Below are 19,184 nucleotides of genomic sequence, written 5' to 3' on the forward strand. Positions count from 1 at the left end.
TGCCCTGGGTTGCTTGCCTTCTTCTGGCCAGGGGTGGGGAAACTGTGGCCCTCAATCTATCACCGGACACACATACAGTGGTGCCCCGCAAGACGAATGTCTCGCAAGACGAAAAGCTCGCTAGACAAAAGGGTTTTTCGGTTTTTGCGTCGCTTCGCTAGACGAATTTCCCTATGGGCTTGCTTTGCAAGACGAAACGTCTTGCGAGTTCTTGCGACTTTTTTTCCTTTTTCTTAAAGCCGCTAAGCCACTAATAGCCGCTAAGCCGCTAATAGCCGTGCTTCGCAAGACGAAAAAACCGCAAGACAAAGAGACTCGCGGAATGAATTAATTTCGTCTTGCGAGGCACCACTGTACCGTATTTTTTGCTCCATAAGATGCACCTAGTTTTTAGAGGTGGAATGCAAGGAAAAAAATATTATTTAAAGGGAGCGCTGAGCAGAGCCTGCATGCATCCCAGGCTCTGCTCAGCGCTCCCTTTCACGAGCCGCGAGGAGCGTGTGTGCGGCGCTTGCAGGCTTTTCCCCAAGGAGGGAGAAGCCCCCAAGAGCCGCACACATGCTCCGCGAGGCTCTTTAAAGAGAGTGCGGCTCTTGGGGGCTTTTCTGGGAGGTGGGGGAAGGGACTGAGGGGCTGCCCTCTGCACCTTCCCCCACTTCCCGCAAAAGCCAGGGATAGCCGCGCAAAGCCTCCTCAGGGCAGCGGGATGAAGGCTCCCCGTGCCCTGAAGAGGTTTCGCACGACTAAGCCATGAAGCTAGAACAGCAAGAGGGAGCGCTGCGGAGCCATCCCTCTCACTGTTCTGGCTTCTGGGATAGCCGCGCAGCCTGCCTTCACTCCATAAGACGCACACACATTTCCCCTTACTTTTTAGGAGGGGAAAAGTGTGTCTTATAGAGCGAAAAATACAGTAATCCCTGTACATGCTAGTAGGGGCTGATGGGTGCTGGAGTCCACCTGGAGGATGCCAGGCCCCCCAGCCCTTTCTCCTGGCAGCTCTGACCTGCTCCCCGCCCTCTCTCAGTCCAGCCTCCGCAGCTCGCCCTGCGCCAACTGGGGCACCAGCAGCAACTGGGGCAGCCGCCGGTCCAGCTGGAACAGCCTCGGGCGGGCTCCCAGCCTGAAGAAGAAGAGTCAGTGCGGGGAGCGCGAGTCCCTGCTCTCGGGAGAAGGAAAAGGCAGCACCGACGATGAGGCGGAGGATGCCAAGCTCAGCGCCGTCAGCCGCCCCCCCTTGCACCGCCGGGCGGAGTCTCTGGACTGCAGAGGCGCCCTGGAGATGCCCGAACTCCTCCATGTCCCCGGGGTGCGCCACCATCCCTTGAGCATCAGCCCTGTGGCGATGCTGCCCGCCGAGTACCAGGACTGCAATGGCAAGATGCTCCACGTGCCCAGCGAGTTCTACCTGCACGTAGATGGGCACAAGGATGACACGCTCGACTATGATGACGACATGGAGGACGTAAGTCAGAACCGGCGAACAGAAGGCAGGACCTCCTTCCTCGCCAGTAGCCCTTAATGTACACAAGGAGTGTCTATTTTATTATTTACTTACAACTTGGGGTCCCCAAAGGTTGTTGGACTACAAATCCTACCATCCTTGACCACTGGTCCTGCCCACCTAGAGATGATGGGAGTTGTAGTCCAACAATATCTGGGGACCCCAGGTTGAGAATGGCTGGCTTATTTCATTCGTACCCCAGTGGTGCAGCAATAAAACTGCTAGCACATTTGCAAAGCTAATCAGGATCTGGCCTTGCCAATCACCCTCCATGTCTAAACCACTGAGCCTTTGGGCTTGCCGATCGGAAGGTCGGCGGTTCGGATCCCTGCGACAGGGTGATTTCCCGTTGCTCTGTCCCAGCTCCTGCCAACCCAGCACTTCGAAAGCACACCAGTGCGAGTAGATAAATGGGTACCATTGCAGCGGGAAGGTAAATAGTGTTTCCGTGCACTCTGGCTCTCGTCATGGTGTTCCATTGCACCAGAAGTGGTTTATTCATGCTGACCACATGACCCGGAAAGCTGTCTGTGGACAAACACCAGCTCCCTCGGCCTGAAAGCGAGATGAGAACCGCAACCCCATAGTCGCCTTTGACTGGACCTAATTGTCCAGGGATCCTTTACCTTTACCTCCATGAAGTACTGTCACAACCCACTTGGTATGAAGAGTTGGACCACCCTGATGTAGTCTTTATAGATCTGTAGACTTCATTGATCCACAGCCTGGTCTGCTAGATTCAGGACCCACACCAAAACAGCCATGTAGGGTCCAGGCAGGAGGGATGGAGATGGGCCGTTCGACTGGATCAGATCGATGAAGGGGTCCTTTTGAGGCCTTGGGGCCCTCAGCCAATGCCCAGCTCAGCTGACAGCTGCGCCCTTCACTCAAGAAAGTGGGCGTCAAATGTGAAAGGTTGGGAAATGCCTTATTTTCTCGTTTCATTTATATTCTGCCTTTCCTCCAAAGAGCTCCAGGCTGCTTAAAGGAATGATATAATAAAAGTCTTGTCTTCCGTCCAGAGTTACTGCTACAGAATTCGTAAGGCCCTGGAGCCCTACAAGCCAGAGTGGTGCAAGACTCATGAGGACTGGTCACTCTATTTGTTTTCACCTCAGAATCGGTAAGAGCGCCTCAGCAGGGATGGGAGAATCTCTTCATGCTCCAAATCCAAATATAACTTATTTACAGTCAACAGGCCATAATCAGACACTATCCCCATTAGGTTCATTGAAACTGGCGGACCTAAGTTAGTCATCTTCATTAATTTCATCTGTTCTAACTACCAATGGCTAACCCCATATGAAAGGTACATAATATAAAAATACGTAAGTTCATTAAAAGGCGGGGGGGGGAACGAGGACAAAAGGCGACCATAGGTTATCTAACCAAAAGGGGCATATGATTTATTTAGACTTCAATGACCAGAGACAAATTATTATTATTATTATTATTATTATTATTATTATTATTATTATTATTAATACCCCACCCATCTGGCTGGGTTTCCCCAGCACTCTGGGTGGCTCTCAACAGAATTATAATTATAAAAAGAAAAAGCGATAAAACACCAAGCACTAAAAACTTCCCTAAACAGGGCTGCCTTCAGATGTCTTTTAAAAGTCAGATGGTTGCTTATTTCCTTGACATCTGATGGGAGGGCATTCCACAGGGCGGGTGCCACCACTGAGAAGGCCCTCTGCCTGGTTCCCTGTAACCTTACTTCTCGCAGTGAGGGAACTGCCAGAAGGCTCTCAGCGCTGGACCTCAGTGTCCGGGCTGAACGATGGGGGTGGAGAGGATCCTTCAGGTATACTGGGCAATGGCCATTTAGGCTACAGTATGTAAATACATAAAATCAGGGGAGAGGGGGGAATCAGGAAGCAGTTGCAGATTTTCCAAGTGAAATTGAAATGTTTAGAAGTCTTGTCGCTTGGGATTCAGGTGTTTTCCTGACAGCCGCTAGTTTTACATAGCTTTAAAAAGCCACCAGGATTGCTGGCCATCCCTACTTCTTGTGGGAGGGAGTTCCATAGTTTAGCATTGGCATGGGCCTACTCTGTGTCTCCCTGTTAGAGGCAAAGGGGTGCCCTTTGCTAAAGATTATTAAAGTGGAGCCTACACTTCCCACCCAGCCTGGGGCTATTACCAGCTTTGCACAGCCCTGAGCAGGACAAACAGAAGCGTGGGCAACCCCATAGGGGCTCAGTTCCAGGCATAGGGGGCAGCAAGGGAGAATGTCTCTGAAGGGAGCAGGAGATCTGTGGGACTTGGCAGGTAGGTTCCGGTTATAAGGGGCGGCGAGGAAGAAAAGCATAGATTCTGAGTGATGGAACAAGGGTCATGGGCGAGGGTATATTGGGACAAACAAGCGCAGGGAAATGATGGAGCGAGGCCTTTTGGGGACGAGATCTGGGAGCTAGCACTGGGATTTCAGGAGCGGCGTCAGCTGCTAAGAGCAATAATAATAATGATGATGATGATAATAATAATAATAATAATAATAATAATTTATTATTTATACCCCACCCGTCTGACTGAGTTTCCCCAGCCACTCTGGGGGCTTTCAACAAAATATTAAAATACAGTAATGCATCAAACATTAAAAGCTTCCCTAAACAGGGCTGACTTTAAATGTCTTCTACAAGTCAGATAGTTGTTTTTCTTTTTGACATCTGGTGGGAGGGTATTCCACAGGGTGGGTGCCACTACCAAGAAGACCCTCTGCCTGGTTCCCTGTAACTTGGCTTCTCGCAGTGAGGGAATGGTCAGAAGGCCCTCGGCGCTGGACCTCAGTGTCCGGGTACAACAATGGGGGTGGAGACGTTCCTTCAGGTATCCTGCACTAAGGCTGTATAGGGCTTTAAAGGTCAGCACCAACACTTTGAATTGTGCTCAGAAACAACAAAAGTGGTAAGCAGTTGTGCTCTCATCTTCAAGGCTTCGGGCCAACTGCCAGAAGGTCATCGCGCACAAGATGTTTGACCACATCGTTCTCGTCTTCATCTTCCTCAACTGCATCACCATCGCGTTGGAGAGGCCGGATATCGACCCCAACAGCACGGTGAGCACCAGAAAGTGCCCCAATCACTGGGAGATTGGATGCTAAGAACCACTTACTTTGCAGCCTACAAAGTTTTAAGTGGAAGGAGGGAGGAGGGAGAAGGGTCGTGTGGCTGTCCAAGACTACAAGTCCCATCATCCCTGACCATTGGGTCATGCTGGCTGGGAATGATGGGAGTTGGAGCCTAACAACATATGAGCACCATGATCCCCGCCCACTCCTCCATACCCTCTGACATTTATCCAATGAAAATAGGGACGTCCCATTCCATAATGATAATTTTACTATTTATACCCTATGCATCTTACTGGGTTGTCTCAGCCACTCTTGGCAGCTTCCAACATATAGAAAAACATAATAAAACATTATTATTATTTTTTAAAAAACAACAACTTCCCTATACAAGATTGCTTTCAGACAGCTCAGGAGTTAGATAACTCCATACCCTCCAACATTTCTCCAATGAAAATAGGGGCATCTTAAGGAAAAGTGGAAGGGAGCCTAGGACTTGCCGATCAGAAGGTCGGTGGTTCGAATCCCCGCGATGGGGTGAGCTCCCGTTGCTCGGTCCCTGATCCTGCCCACCTAGCAGTTCGAAAGCACGTCAATGTGCAAGTGGATAAATAGGTACCACTCTGGCGGGAAGGTAAACAGCGTTTCCGTGCGCTGCTCTGGTTCGCCAGAAGCGGCTTAGTCACGCCGGCCACATGGCCCAGAAGCTGTACGCCGGCTCCCTCGGCCAATAAAGCGAAATGAGCGCCGCAACCCCAGAGTTGGCCACGACTGGACCTAATGGTCAGGGGTCCCTTCACCTTTACCTTTAAGGAAAAGTGGGACATTCAGGGATCAAATCAGAAACCGGGACGGCTTCTCTAAATCAGGGATATCCCTGGAAAATATGGGTGAAGCTTTTTCAGTCCAGGGGATGCCCTGCCTCATAGGAAGCCTTCTGAGGCCATACCAGAAGTGGGTTGGGCCAGATGCAAAAGGGGGAGTGGCCTGTAGGGGAAAGAGGGTGTGGCTAATTCTTATCTGTACCATAGGCTACATTCCAGCCTCTCAAAAGCCAGACTTCTCTCCACACTCATCCACACATCTATCTCTCCATCCTCTGTCTGGCCAAGCAAGGGGCATAGTTCAAGGACTGGGAAGAAGGCCTGTGCTCTGGTACCCTACAGACTAGACTACTGCAATGTGCTCTTTGTGCGGCTGCCCTTGAGGTTGGTCTGGAAGCTGCAGCTGGCATATAATGTGGTGGCTCGACCACTCACGGAGGCAGAATATAGCAGCCGTGTTATGCTGCTGCTGAAGGAATTGTTCAGGCTGCCCTCCTCTCTCCAAATCCATTTTCCCCTTTCACATCATACCTTTTGTAAGCCTGGATTCAGCCAAAAAAAAAAATGGTTTGTTTGCATTGATTTGTAAGGGCTTTTTTTTTAAGCTGAAAAGCAGGATTTAAAAACAATCCTTAAATAAGCTATGCATTTGTCCTTCCCTGTTACTACATTATGCAAAGTTTGTTTTGTTTTTTAAGTAGGCTAAAGCTTCAGTCCTATGCAGAATTTCCTAAAACAAAGGAAGCCCAGCTGAACTCAATGAAACTTCATTCCCCTCACCCAAAAAAAGTTTAGAATGCCGATGCAAGTTTCAATCTGTTTTCAGTCCACTCTTGTTTTTTGAAAGTCTTAAATTAGTGTTGTTCATTGCTCTTATTGTTTTGTCGTCTTTGCAAACCACTTTGAGGGGGTTTTTCTACAATCAAGTGATGTAGAAATATATATACAGTGCTTTTTTCTGAGGGGACGCAGGGGTGCGCATGCCCCTAGACATTTTGTGAATCTTTGTACTTTTGTCCATTTACTGTATTTATTTTTCCCAATTTGAACTATAAAATGGTGATTTTCTTGAGTCAAAATGAGAGTACGCCTAAACAATATTTTTTTGGGGGGGGGGAGCACAGGATAAAACAACCAAAATGTCTAAAAACAAATACAACACAGATGCAGATGGGGAACTATCTCTACAGTTGTACATTGGAAGCCGAATGGAATCCATTCCGAAAGTCCGTTCGACTTCCAAAATGTTCGAAAACCAAAGCATGGCTTCTCATTGGCTGCAGGAAGCTCCTGCAGCCAATCAGAAGCCACGGAAGCAGGTTTCCCTCACCAAAAAAAGTTTAGAATGACGATGCAAGTTTTTATCAGTTTTTAGTCTACTGTTGTTTTACCTTTTTGAAAGTCTTAAATTAGTGTTGCTCAATGCTCTTATCAATAACTTTATTGTTTTGTCTTCTTTGTAAACCATTTTGAGGGAGCTTTTTTTATAATCAAGTGACACACACAAACACACAGGCACCTCGGTTTTCGAGCATCTCGGAAGCTGAACATTTCGGAACCCAAACACCAAAAACCCAGAAGTAAATGTTTCCATTTTCAAATGCGCCTCGGAAGTCAGATGACTTCCGCTGTGTGTTTTTCTATTTTCTCCATTGAACTTGCAGCCAGCCCTTTGCACCTTGGTTTTTGAACATTTTGGAAGTCGAATGGTCTTCTGGAACAGATTATGTTCGAGAACCGAGGTACCACTGTATATATATCTGCCCCGAGTGTAACCACATGGCATTGTGGATTGAGCAGTCTGCCCACTCGCTCATACCTTTTCTCCCTACCTCCATTATTATTATTTTTTTACAGGAGCGAATATTCTTGAGCGTCTCCAACTACATTTTCACTGCCATCTTTGTCGCCGAGATGATGGTCAAGGTAAAGCTGAACCAGGAGGCATGCAGAAAAGAAACCATCAGAGCTTGGTCCTGGTCTTATTTGCACTATATGCATGCACAGTGAAAGGCAATCTACCCATTAATCAGAATGGGATGGTTGACTGAGGTGGTAGAATTGTAGTGCACACCACTTTAGCTTATGAAGAGAGATTTCATATTTCTGTTAAATATGCTGCCTTGTGGCAAAGAGGTAGATATCGCTCCCTGCAGGCTATAACCCAGCACAAAGGATCATAGAATTGTAAAGCTGCAATGGACCACAATGGTCATCTAGTCCAACCCCCTGCAATGGAGGAATATTTTGCCCAACGTGGGGCTCGAACTCACAACACTGATATTAAGAGTTTCATGCTCTACCAACTGAGCTATTCCAGTCAGGTGAGAGTGACGCTGATGCATGAGGGGGGAATTCAAAAATATGAGTCCACTACGGTCTGAAGTGGCATAGTCCTGAAATCTATTACCTTTGTTAGTAATGGTCATTATGCTGCATTTTTTTTAAAAAAAGAGGGGTGCTGCTGTTGCTTAGCAACCAGAAACAATGACATGATCTTTGCTGAGGTAGCACATGGTCTGATTGGCTATGTGGACCTGAGGGAGTTTCCCCTGTGTATATTGAGCTGAATGTCTTCCTGCCCTGTACAAGGCTGAAGCTAAGAAAGAAAGAAAACCCTCTCCGTCCCTTCCTCCTCCAATTATACACTGTTTAGTTCAGTTTTCCTCTGTAAAGTGTTATCAGTTCTTAAGGAAGGCATCTAACATCTTAGTCTACCGCTGGGGATTGGTGGTGGGAAGACAATGAGTGTTCAGAGAGGGAGAAGACTGTGAAGTTGAGATGTTGGAAGGTAACAGCACTCAGTGAGCAGGGGGAATATGTGGCAGAGAGAAGTCCAGAAGCAGAAGCAGAAGGAGGAGAGGAGGGAGGCCAAGAGATGAGTCTGGATGGCGAAGAGCCACAAGTGTCTCCCCCTCCTGCTGCAACAATCTCCCCTCCCCGCTTGTCTCCCAGAACCAGAAGAGGCATGAAAAGGGCAGAGGAGAGGGTTGGCTTCACACAGGCTCAGTCTCTGATTGCTTGGGTGGAAACCCTGGAGACAAAGGAACTTAGATGGCGGTGGGGAGGCAGGGACTTTCAGTCTCAGCAACAGATCCATGGGTCAAGACCTACCAGGGATGAGCTGCTGTGCTCATTAGACCTGACACTCCTCCAGGTCTATGCAGATCCAGTTCTTGCTAATGAAGAGCTTTCTCCAATGTGCACAGTGTGATTTACTGCCGGCCTGCTCCTGTCACCTGGATGGGTTGTGAGGAAGAAGGTAGGCATGCAAGGTCTAGTTGAGGTTAGACTGAGGATGTTAGGGCACTGCACCATTTGCCCGAAAGGAGTCGGTATCAGAAAGCTTCCGATGTACCAAGATTCTGTACGATGGGAGAATCAGCCAAGCTATTGTTTTGGCTTCTTAAGCCTCACCATCCTCTCTGCCTTCAGGTCGTGGCCCTTGGCTTTTTCTCCGGGGAAAACACCTATCTCCAGAGCAGCTGGAACGTCCTGGACGGAATCCTTGTCTTTGTGTCTATCATCGACATCATCGTTTCCATGGCGTCGGCAGGCGGGGCGAAGATATTGGGGGTCCTTCGCGTACTTCGGCTGCTGCGTACCTTAAGACCTTTACGGTATTTTCCTTTCCCCTCTGCAGAAGCACCTGTTAGGGCTACCTGATTTCCCACGAATGATGGGGAGAAGGGGGAAATCAGTGTGTCAAAGGGACCATTTCGATCTCCCAGGGATAAATGATTAGACACTTCCACTTCCAACATCGCGAGCAAATTTAAGAAAATGAGAAGAGTTGTCCTGGATGGTCCAGAAGCCCATCTAAATGAACATTCAGGAAGCCTGCTCTCGAGACAAGATATCTAGCAACTTTTTTTGTGTGTGGTAGACTGCCTCTGAACATGGAGGCTTGAGGATGGAGTTTGCAGCCCCGTGCAAAGAGTGCCTTTCAATAAGAAGAAAATTGGGAGACCAATCTTGGGACATGTGCATTACACCTAGTCTGGTTTTTGAGGAGGGGGGTTCTAAACCATGTTTCCAATCTTTGAAAAAAAGACAGTCATGGAACCAAGAAATTGCACACACACACAAAAATTACCGTGAAAATCCCCGAAACGAGAAGTAATCGTCTATAGAATAACATTAATCTAATCAAAAAATAAACTAGAATTAAACAAAGACTTTACGAGATGCTGGCTACAAAACCCGTTTCACTGAACTAATCAGTTTCCTCAGAAGGAAATAAAGAAATTATAAGATTTTAAGTGATATCACACAAGTTCAAGGGCAGGGCTGAAAATGCTTCCTCGGGTTTGCAAAAAAGGTATGAAAACCTCAATGGCAAGTTTTAAACATAGCCCTATTTAAGAGAATCCAGCAGTAGTGATAAGAAATTGTGGTTTTAAAGTTTCAAACAAACTCAAAAAAACAGGGCAGAAACTCAAAAAAGTTTTAAAGTTTTCACGGTAATGTGTGTGTGTGTGTGTGTGTGTTTCCAATCTTTAGCCACAAGGGGAGCCAACATGGTGCTCTTAGACCAGGGGTCAGCAACGTGCGGCCCATGGGCCGGATCCAGCCCACAAAGACCGTTTTACCGGCCCACAAGCCATCCCCGAACTGAGCCACCTGCTTGACGAGTGCCCCTTGCGCTGCGCTGCGCTGCACCGACGCAGCACAGGGACTCACCGAGCGGTGCTGGAAATTGCATCTGTACACCTGCAGATACTGGAAATCGCTTCTGCACGGGTGCAATTTTCAGCATCTGGGCATGCGCAGAACCGATTTCCGGTGCCACGGACATGCGCAGACACAATTTCCGGTGTCATGCTGCGCTGGTCCAGCCCATGGACGACCTCTGCAGGAGCGATCTGGCCCATGGCCAATAAGACTTGCTGACCCCTGTCTTAGACTGTGGCTCCCGGCAGGCCCTGCCAGCATGGCCAGAGGTCAGGGATGATGGGAGTTTGTGTCCAACAGCACCAGATAGACTACTCCTCTTTTGGACAACCGGAAGCCCATCAAGGCATTGTTTGGGTCCAGACCTGATGGTCAGAGCATCTGCTTTCCATCCAGGTGGTCCCAGGTTCAGCATCTCTAGGTTTGGGCTGGGCATCTGTCCTGCCTGAAACTCTGGGGAGCAGACAAACCGGACTCAGTGGACCCCAAGGTCTGACTTGCTTTAAGGCATCTTCCTGCATCTTTGAGGAAGATAGATAGATAGATTCTTTATTGTCATTACACAAGTGCAACATTGCACAAGTGCAACGAAATTGGATTAAGCAGTAGCTCCACGGTGTGTAAGATCTGCTTTCTCAGTCCTGGGCTCCATCCCAGACTCCAGGTAGGGCAGGGGATTGTCCTCTGCCTGAATCCCTGGACAGCTGCTGCCAGTCAGTGTAGACAATACCCGCTCAGTATAATGCACTTTCCCAAAAGCCAGGTTGGCACATTCTGGGCCATCCATCATTTCCAAACTGTCTTGAGCAGAGCATCTGCACAGCTGTCAAGGAAAAGCACCGTTTATTTTACTAGGGTCATCATGCAGGTTGATTTATGCTTAGGGTTCAGCTGGCAGCTTTCCTCTGCTTTTGGGGAGGAAAGAGCAGCCAGGCTGGCCTCAGCTCTGGAGCTCCTTTTGTGAAGAAGAAGCTTGCTTGCTTCACTGTTTATCTTCTAAAGCAGAAAAGGTTCTCCAAAGGGCAACCACCGCGATTGAGGGAATATAGAGACTCCCCTGTTAGTAAAAACTGCAGCGTTTGGGGCTTTCTAGCTTAGAGAAAAAGTGAATTGAGGTAGAAATTTATCAATTTATGGATGGCATGGAGAAAGTGGATGTTGTTGTTTAGTTGTTTAGTCGTGTCCGACTCTTCGTGACCCCATGGACCAGAGCACGCCAGGCACTCCTGTCTTCCACTGCCTCCCCCAGTTTGGTCAGACTCATGTTTGTAGCTTCGAGAACACTGTCCCACCATCTGGTCCTCTGTTGTCCCCTTCTCCTTGTGTCCTCCATCTTTCCCAACATCAGGGTCTTTTCCAGGGAGTCTTCTCTTCTCATGAGGTGGCCAAAATATTGGAGCCTCAGCTTCATGATCTGTCCTTCCAGTGAGCACTCAGGGCTGATTTCCATAAGAATGGATCAGTTTGATCTTCTCGTAGTCCATGGGACTCTCAAGAGTCTCCTCCAGCACCATACCGTAATTCAAAAGTATCAATTCTTCGGCAATCAGCCTTCTTTATGGTCCAGCTCTCACTCCCATACATCACTACTGGAGAAAGTGGATAGAGATAAGCGTTTATCCCTCTCGCAAAACACTAGAACTCTTGGACGCTAAAAGATTCAGGACAGATTGAAGTAAAGACTTCTCCATGCGGCGCATTGTTAATCTATGGAACTGGCCCCCTCAGGAGGGCAGCAACGGACACAGACTTCGAAAGAGACTTAGACAAATTCATGAAGAGGGGTATCGATGGCTACTAGCCTCAGTGGCTCAGCACTGCCTCTAAACATGGAGGCAGCAATGCTTTTGAATAACATTTGCTGAAACCACAGGAGGGGAGATTGGTCTTGTGTTTGAATCCTGGATGCAGGTTTCCCTCAGGAATCTAGTTGGTCCCTGTGGGAACAGGATGCTGGACTACATTGGCCATTGGCCTGATCCCGCAAGCTCTTCTTACATTCTTACTTAGAAGAACGATGGATTTATATTTGAGTATATTTTTTTACCCTGTCTTCTCCCCTGATGGGACAGCTTACAATTAAAAACAAGAACCACTGAGAACATAGGAAAAAACAACCATTAAAAAAAACAATTGAATATTGATAGAATTAAAATGATATATAAAATATATTAAAACCGTACTGATAATTGCAATAAAAACAGTACAGCACCAGCCCTTTCGTTAAAAGCAGTCTGTCCCCGAAAACCTGCTGGAATATGAAAGTCTTCCTGGAACATGGCGAAAGGATAGCAAGGAGGGAGCCTGTCTAGCTTCTCCAGGGAAGGAATTCAGTGGGAGCAGCCACTGAAAAGGCCCTGTCCCACGTCCCCACCCAGCGTGCCTGGGAGGGTGGAGGGACCGAAATAAGGGCCTCCCCTGAAGATCTCAGAGCCTGGGCAGGTTCATATGAGAGAATATGGTCTTTCAAATAATAATAATAATAATAATAATAATAATAATAATAATAATAATAATATTTATACACTGCCCATCTGGCTGGGCTACCGTAATGCATCAAACATTAAAAGCTTCCCTAAACAGGGCTGCCTTCAGATGTCTTCTAAAAGTCTGGTAGTTGTTCTTCTCTTTGACATCTGGTGGGAGGGTGTTCCACAGGGCAGGCACCACCACCGAGAAGGCCCTGTGCCTGGTTCCCTGTAACTTGGCTTCTCACAGTGAGGAAACCGCCAGAAGGCCCTCGGCACTGGACCTCAGAGTCCGGGTTGAACGATGGGGGTGGAGATGCTCCTTCAGGTATACTGGATACTGGACCGAGGCCATTTAGGGCTTTAAAGGTCAGCACCAACTCTTTGAATTGTGCTCAGAAATGTACTGGGAGCCAGTGTAGGTCTTTCAAGACCGGTGTTATGTGGTCTCGGCGGCCGCTCCCAGTCACCAGTCTAGCTGCCGCATTCTGGATTAGTTGTAGTTTCCGGGTCACCTTCAAAGGTAGCCCCACTTAGAGCTCATTGCAGTAGTCCAAGCTTAGACCTAAGCCGTTTTTGGCTTTATAGGTCTTGATCAGCATTTTGAATTGCGCCCACAAGCAGCCAGTGGAGCAGTTGTGTATGTTCCATATAACCAGCCCTGGTCAACAATTTGGCTGCAACAATTTGATGCAGCTGAAGTTTCTGAGTGGTTTTCCAAGAGAGCTCCACGTAGAGTGCACTACAGTAATCCAAAAAGGATGTAACCAAGGCATGCATCACTGTGGCCAAATCAGACATCATCATCATCATCATCATCATCATCATCATCATTATTAATTGAATTTATATACCGCCCTATACCCAGGGGTCTCAGGGCAGTTCACAGAATAACATCAAGATATAAAACCACCTAATAAAAATAAAAACAACAACCCAATAGCCCCCCCCAAAAAAAAACCACATTTTAAAAGGGCATTAGATGTAAGTCAGTTCAACCAAAGGCCTGTTTAAAAGCGAACTTTTTGCATGGTGCCTAAAGGTGTATAATGAAGATGCCAGGTGAACTTTCTTGGGGAGAGCATTTCACAAATGGGGAGCCACTGCAGAGAAGGCCCCGTTCTTGTGTTGCTACCTTCCGGACCTCTTGAGGAGGAGGCACACAAAGGAGGGCCTCAGAAGATGATCTCAGAAGATGAGCCAGTGTGGTATAGTGGTTAATAGTGGTAGACTTGTAATCTGGTGAACCAGGTTCGCATCTCCGCTCCTCCACCTGCAGCTGCTGGGTGACCTTGGGCCAGTCACACTTCTGTGAAGTCTCTCAGCCCCACTCACCTCACAGAGTGTTTGTTGTGGGGGAGGAAGGGAAAGGAGAATGTTAGCCGCTTTGAGACTCCTTCGGGTAGTGATAAAGCTGGATATCAAATCCAAACTCTTCTTCTTCTTCTTCAGAGCAGTCCTGAGGCATTGCAGTCCTGAGCCATTTAAGGCTTTATAGGTCAAAAACAACACTTTGAATTGGGTCCGGAAACTAATCGGTAGCCAGTGCAGTCAGACCAGGATCAGTGTAAAATTCTCAAACTGTCTGGCTTCGGTGAGCAACCTGGCCGCTGAATTCGACACCAGCTGAAGTTTCCGAACCCTCTTCAGAGGCAGCCCTACATATAACCCATTGCAGTTATCTAACCTTGAGGTTAGATTCTCAAGGAAGGAGTGCAGCCAGTACGCTAGATTTAACTGTGCAAATGCAATCCTGCCCACCCCAGAGACCTGAGCCAATGCTCTTTTTGCGGCTCGATGCATGCATGTTCCTGCAGAGAAACCAGAATCGGTTGCACACCACCCTTACCCATACAATTAACCTTCCCGTGCAAGCAGAAAGGTTGGACATGTTTGGAGCACTGATAAACGCCTTCTCCTTGCTTGCGTTTTTCTCAGAGCTGTGCATATCGGGCCGGCAGCCCCGCCATCTAAATGACATGTCAAATTGCAGAACCTCACAGTTGTTCCGGGAGGGGCGGACATGACCCCAGCAGGTGGCATGTCAGCCATGGAGCAGTGGGGGCAAAGGGGGGGGGAACGGAGATAACAGGCGAGGAGTCACATTGGCTCTGAGCAGGATTTGCATTTGAACCACAGCGGGGAACGCTTTGGGAACTCTGAGCTGACGCTTCCCGCTCGATCCCACCGAGCAGCAATTTCGCATCTTGGCAAGAGCTGCAGTCAGATGACACTTTCAGTGTCTGAAGTGGAGCAAAAGGAAATGTGTGTTTCGGTTAACTATTGAGCCATAAGCCTGGGGACGGAGGAAAATCACTCGCCTGGGGAAATCTTGTCTGCTCTCTGCTTCGGTCTGCGGTTCCACATCAATAATAATAATGTTGTTGTTGTTGAGTCATTTAGTCATGTCCGACTCTTCGTGACCCCATGGACCAGAGCACGCCAGGCACTCCTGTCTTCCACTGCCTCCCGCAGTTTGGTCAAACTCATGTTAGTAGCTTCGAGAACACTGTCCAACTATCTCGTCCTCTGCCATCCCCTTCTCCTTGCGCCCTCCATCTTTCCCAACATCAGGGTCTTTTCCCAGGGTCTTCTCTTCTCATGAGGTGGCCAAAGTCTTGGAGCCTCAGCTTCAGGATCTGTCCTTCCAGTGAGCACTCAGGGCTGATTTCCTTCAGAATGGAGAGGTTTGATCTTCTTGCAGTCCATGGGACTCTCAAGAGTCTCCTCCAACACCATAATTCAAAAGCATCAATTCTTAGGCGATCAGCCTTCTTTATGTTCCAGCCCTCACTTCCATACATAACTACTGGGATAATAATAATAATAATAATAATAATAATAATAATAATAATAATAATAATTTATTTATACCCCACCCATCTGGCTGGGTTTCCCCAGCCACTCTGGGCGGCTTCAGCTGAATATTAAAATACAATAACCTATTAAACATTAAAAGCTTCCCTAAACAGGGCTGCCTTCAGATGTCTTCTAAAAGTCTGATAGTTGTTTTTCTCTTTGACATCTGGTGGGAGGGCGTTCCACAGGGCAGGGGCCACTACTGAGAAGGCCCTCTGCCTGGTTCCCTGTAACTTGGCTTCTCACAGCGAGGGAACTGCCAGAAGGACCTCAGTATCCGGGCTGAACCATGTGGGTGGAGACGCTCCTTTAGGTCTACTGGACTGAGGCTGTCAGCACCAACACATCAAGACAGGACTGTTCTTTTCCTTATCCTGGTGACACTGTACTTTTGAAGCAGTGCCATGCTATGGTTATGGCTTCTGCTAAAGAATCATTTCATTTACTGAATTTATATACTGCCCTATACCAGAAGGACTCAGGGCGGTTCACAAAAAAGATCACAGTGTATAAAATCAAAATAAAAGCAATAATCCAGTAACAACACCCCACCCCTGCCAAGGCAAGAGCCACATTTTAAAAGGGTATAGGACAGGCTTCCTCAGCTTCAGCCCTCCGGATGTTTTTGGCCTACAACTCCCATGATCCCTAGCTAACAGGACCAGTGGTCAGGGATGATGGGAATTGTAGTCTCAAAACATCTGGAGGGCAGAGGTTGAGGAAGCCTGGTATAGGATGCCAAACAGATGAACGAAAGGCCTGGTTAAAAAGGAAGGTTTTTGCCTGGTGCCTAAAGGTGTATAATGAAGGTGCCAGGCAAACTTCCTTGGGGAGAGCATTCCACAGATGGGGAGCCACTGCAGATAAGGCCCCGTTCTGGTGTTGCCACCCTCTGGACCTCTCAAGGAGGAGGCACACAAAGGAAGGCCCAGAAGATGATCTCAGGGTCCGGGTAGGTTCATATAGAAAGAGGCGGTCCTTGAGGTATTGCGGCCCTGAATCCTGGGCGCTGTAGTTTGTTAAGGGTCTGGGGGTTGTTAGGAGACCCCCTCCCCCTTACAGAATTACAGTTACCTGGGAAAAAGGATTGGTTGCTAAAGCACTCTGGGAATTGTAGCTCAGGGAGCAGAATACTGGCATCTCCTCACAACTCCCAGCACCTTTAACAAAACTATGCTTCCATGATATTTTGGGAGAAGCCATGACTGTTTTAAGTGGTATCGTAGTGCTTTAAATGCAGATTTAAGGTGAAGGTCACGTCTTTGAAAAGGAATGGAAAATTGCCTTCAATTCACCTGGTTTATTGGGGGAAGGCATAAAGGTCTTAATTTCAGGTGGTGCATGTTTGGGGAGAGAAGGAACCTTTTTCATATTCCAAACGATCAGATTCAAAAAGGCTAGCCAAGCCAAACTTTGCAGCAGCAGGGAAAAAAGAGAGTCAGGTGGTGAGTTAAAGTTGATTGGCATCTGTCTGTCTTGGGTTCGGCTGGGTGGCATCAATCTGAATTCTTCTCAGGAAACTGAACCATAGTATTTAAGTAAAAGAGGGGCTTGGGAGAACCTAACAAACAAACAAACAAAAAACACCAAATGCTACAAATCATAAAATACTATTTCTTCCTATATACATAAAATGTAAGGTTGTCGTCACGCAGCTCCCCTTAGAAGATTTGTAGTGCCTCATCACAATCCTGGATTTCCATGAAGTCACAACAGGGGAAGGAAGCAAAAGAGAAGGCAGGTTTTCAAATGGTGGTTTTGAACAGGCACCCCCCCCCAAACTCGGCCCTCCAGATGCTTTGGGACTACAACTCCCATCATCCCTAGCTAACAGGACCGGTGTTCAGGGATGATGGGAACTGTAGTCCCAAAACATCTGGAGGGCCGAGTTTGGGGGGGTGCCTGGTTTTGAACAACAGCAGAGGTTTGAATAAAGCATGGGTGGAGGGACATAGACAGGGTTGGCAAGCAACACAAACAAGGGGCAGCAGACCCTAGTAATAAAATACGAGCGTATGAAAAACCTACTGGATGAGGCCAGCGGCCTATTTAGTCCAGCAACTTGTTCTCACAGTGGCCAGCTAGATGCCCCAAAGGGAAACTTGTGAGCAGGATCCGAGCACAAGAGCAATTCTCGCCTCCTGCAGTTTTCAGCAACTGGTCTTCAGAAGCACCAGTGCCTCTGAACATAACCATCATGACTAGTAGCCGTTAATTCTCCCATTAATTTGTCTAACCCACTTTTAAAGCTGTCTAGGTTGGTGGCCGCCCCGCCTCTTGTGGCAGTGAGTTCCACAGTCCAACTGCATGCTGCAATGAAGAAGTCCTTTCTTTTGTCCTTCCTGACATTCAGCTTCACTGGATGTCTCAGACAGTGGAGGAAGAAAATGTCCTTCATGTCCCATAGTCATTAGTATATTTTAACCTCCATGAATTTGTCTAAATTTGTGGCATTGTAGGAGATGATATGAATAGACAAGACTGTAAGTTGTTTTTATATGCAATGACGGCAGCAAGAATATTATTGGCACAAAAATGGAAGCAAGAAGAACTGCCGACGAAAGAAGAATGGAGGATGAAATTGACGGACTATGCAGAATTAGATAAATTAACAGGAAGGATTCAAAACCTGCGGGACCAGAGATTCTTAGAAGACTGGAGTGAATATATGAACTATTTGAAAAGTAATAGTAATGAACAGATTACGCTAGCAGGACTGCAAGAAGTTTTGTAAGGAGGACTATTTGAAATATTATAAGAAAGACTATGGGGAGAGTTATTAGTTGATGATAATTAAGAGTAATAGAGAAATTAAGAAATGCAGAATAAGTGGTAAAGACGGAAAATCATCAGAGGTGTTGACGGAAGTCAAAAATATTGTGTAAGATAAGAAGTTATATTATATGAATGTTGGAAATGATATGTTAAAAAACTATATATCTATATTTATAGTCTAAATCTAACATTGGAAATCTTCTTGCCAGAGTCATCAGCAGGGCGCCGGGACTGAAGCTTGTCGTGGAGACACTGATATCCTCTCTCAGGCCTATCGGCAACATCGTGCTGATCTGCTGTGCCTTCTTCATCATCTTCGGCATCTTAGGCGTGCAGGTAATCGTTTTCCTCTCTCGTTGGCTCAGCAAACCCGTAGCAAAGACTTTCCAGCTCCCTTCCACTCCAGCAGCCAGCTTGCCCCAGCAACTTAAGTCATTTAGAGCTAGGGGAGAAATTCAGATTAAAATGCAAACTTAATCCATTTTCACTTCCTGAAACAACCATTGAACCAACATGTGGCTGTCCTTCGAAGCGTGCGCTCCTCTGAATTTTGCAACGCTGATCTTCAGCCCAAGAGCATGCGCAAATCTGCATGCAGATGCATGTGCTGGTGAAAATGGCATCCCAAAAAGCATGATGTTAGGGGGAAATGTTTGCAAATAATAAAAAGGTGTATATAGGACGCACTTTTTCCCCTCCAAAAATTAAGGGGAAATGTGTGTGCATCCTATGGAGCGAATGGAGGCTCCTTGGCTTCAGCGATAGCAAGCCGAAGCCTCCGAAGCGCAGAGGGAGCGCTCCCTCCGCGCTCCAGAGGCTTCGCATTGCTTTCGCTGAAGCCTGGAGAGCGAGAGAGGTCGGTGCGCACTGACCCCTCTCGCTCTCCAGGCTTCAGGGATAGCCGACTGAAGCCTCCGTAGTGCAGCAGGAACTCACACTGTGCTCCAAAGGCTTCGGGTTCCTTTTGCTGAAGCCAGGAGAGCAAGACTCTCCTGGCTTCAGCAGAG

At 47.5% G+C, this 19,184-nt stretch overlaps 1 protein-coding gene across 3 annotated transcripts in view; it reads left to right on the forward strand.

Annotated features, from left to right (window-relative positions):
• Positions 1–19,184, forward strand: part of CACNA1H (calcium voltage-gated channel subunit alpha1 H) — a 385,142-nt gene that overhangs the window by 323,227 nt on the left and 42,731 nt on the right. For all 3 annotated transcript variants that reach the window (XM_083711204.1, XM_083711206.1, XM_083711205.1), the window contains exons 17-22: positions 1,025–1,462; positions 2,524–2,624; positions 4,442–4,565; positions 7,259–7,327; positions 8,837–9,021; positions 18,387–18,513. In XM_083711204.1, the coding sequence (XP_083567330.1) occupies positions 1,025–1,462; positions 2,524–2,624; positions 4,442–4,565; positions 7,259–7,327; positions 8,837–9,021; positions 18,387–18,513 (1,044 nt within the window). The remainder of the gene's footprint in view (positions 1–1,024; positions 1,463–2,523; positions 2,625–4,441; positions 4,566–7,258; positions 7,328–8,836; positions 9,022–18,386; positions 18,514–19,184) is intronic.

Source organism: Podarcis gaigeae, assembly GCF_964106915.1.
Source record: "Podarcis gaigeae genome assembly, chromosome: 14".
NCBI classification, from domain to species: Eukaryota; Metazoa; Chordata; class Lepidosauria; order Squamata; family Lacertidae; genus Podarcis; species Podarcis gaigeae.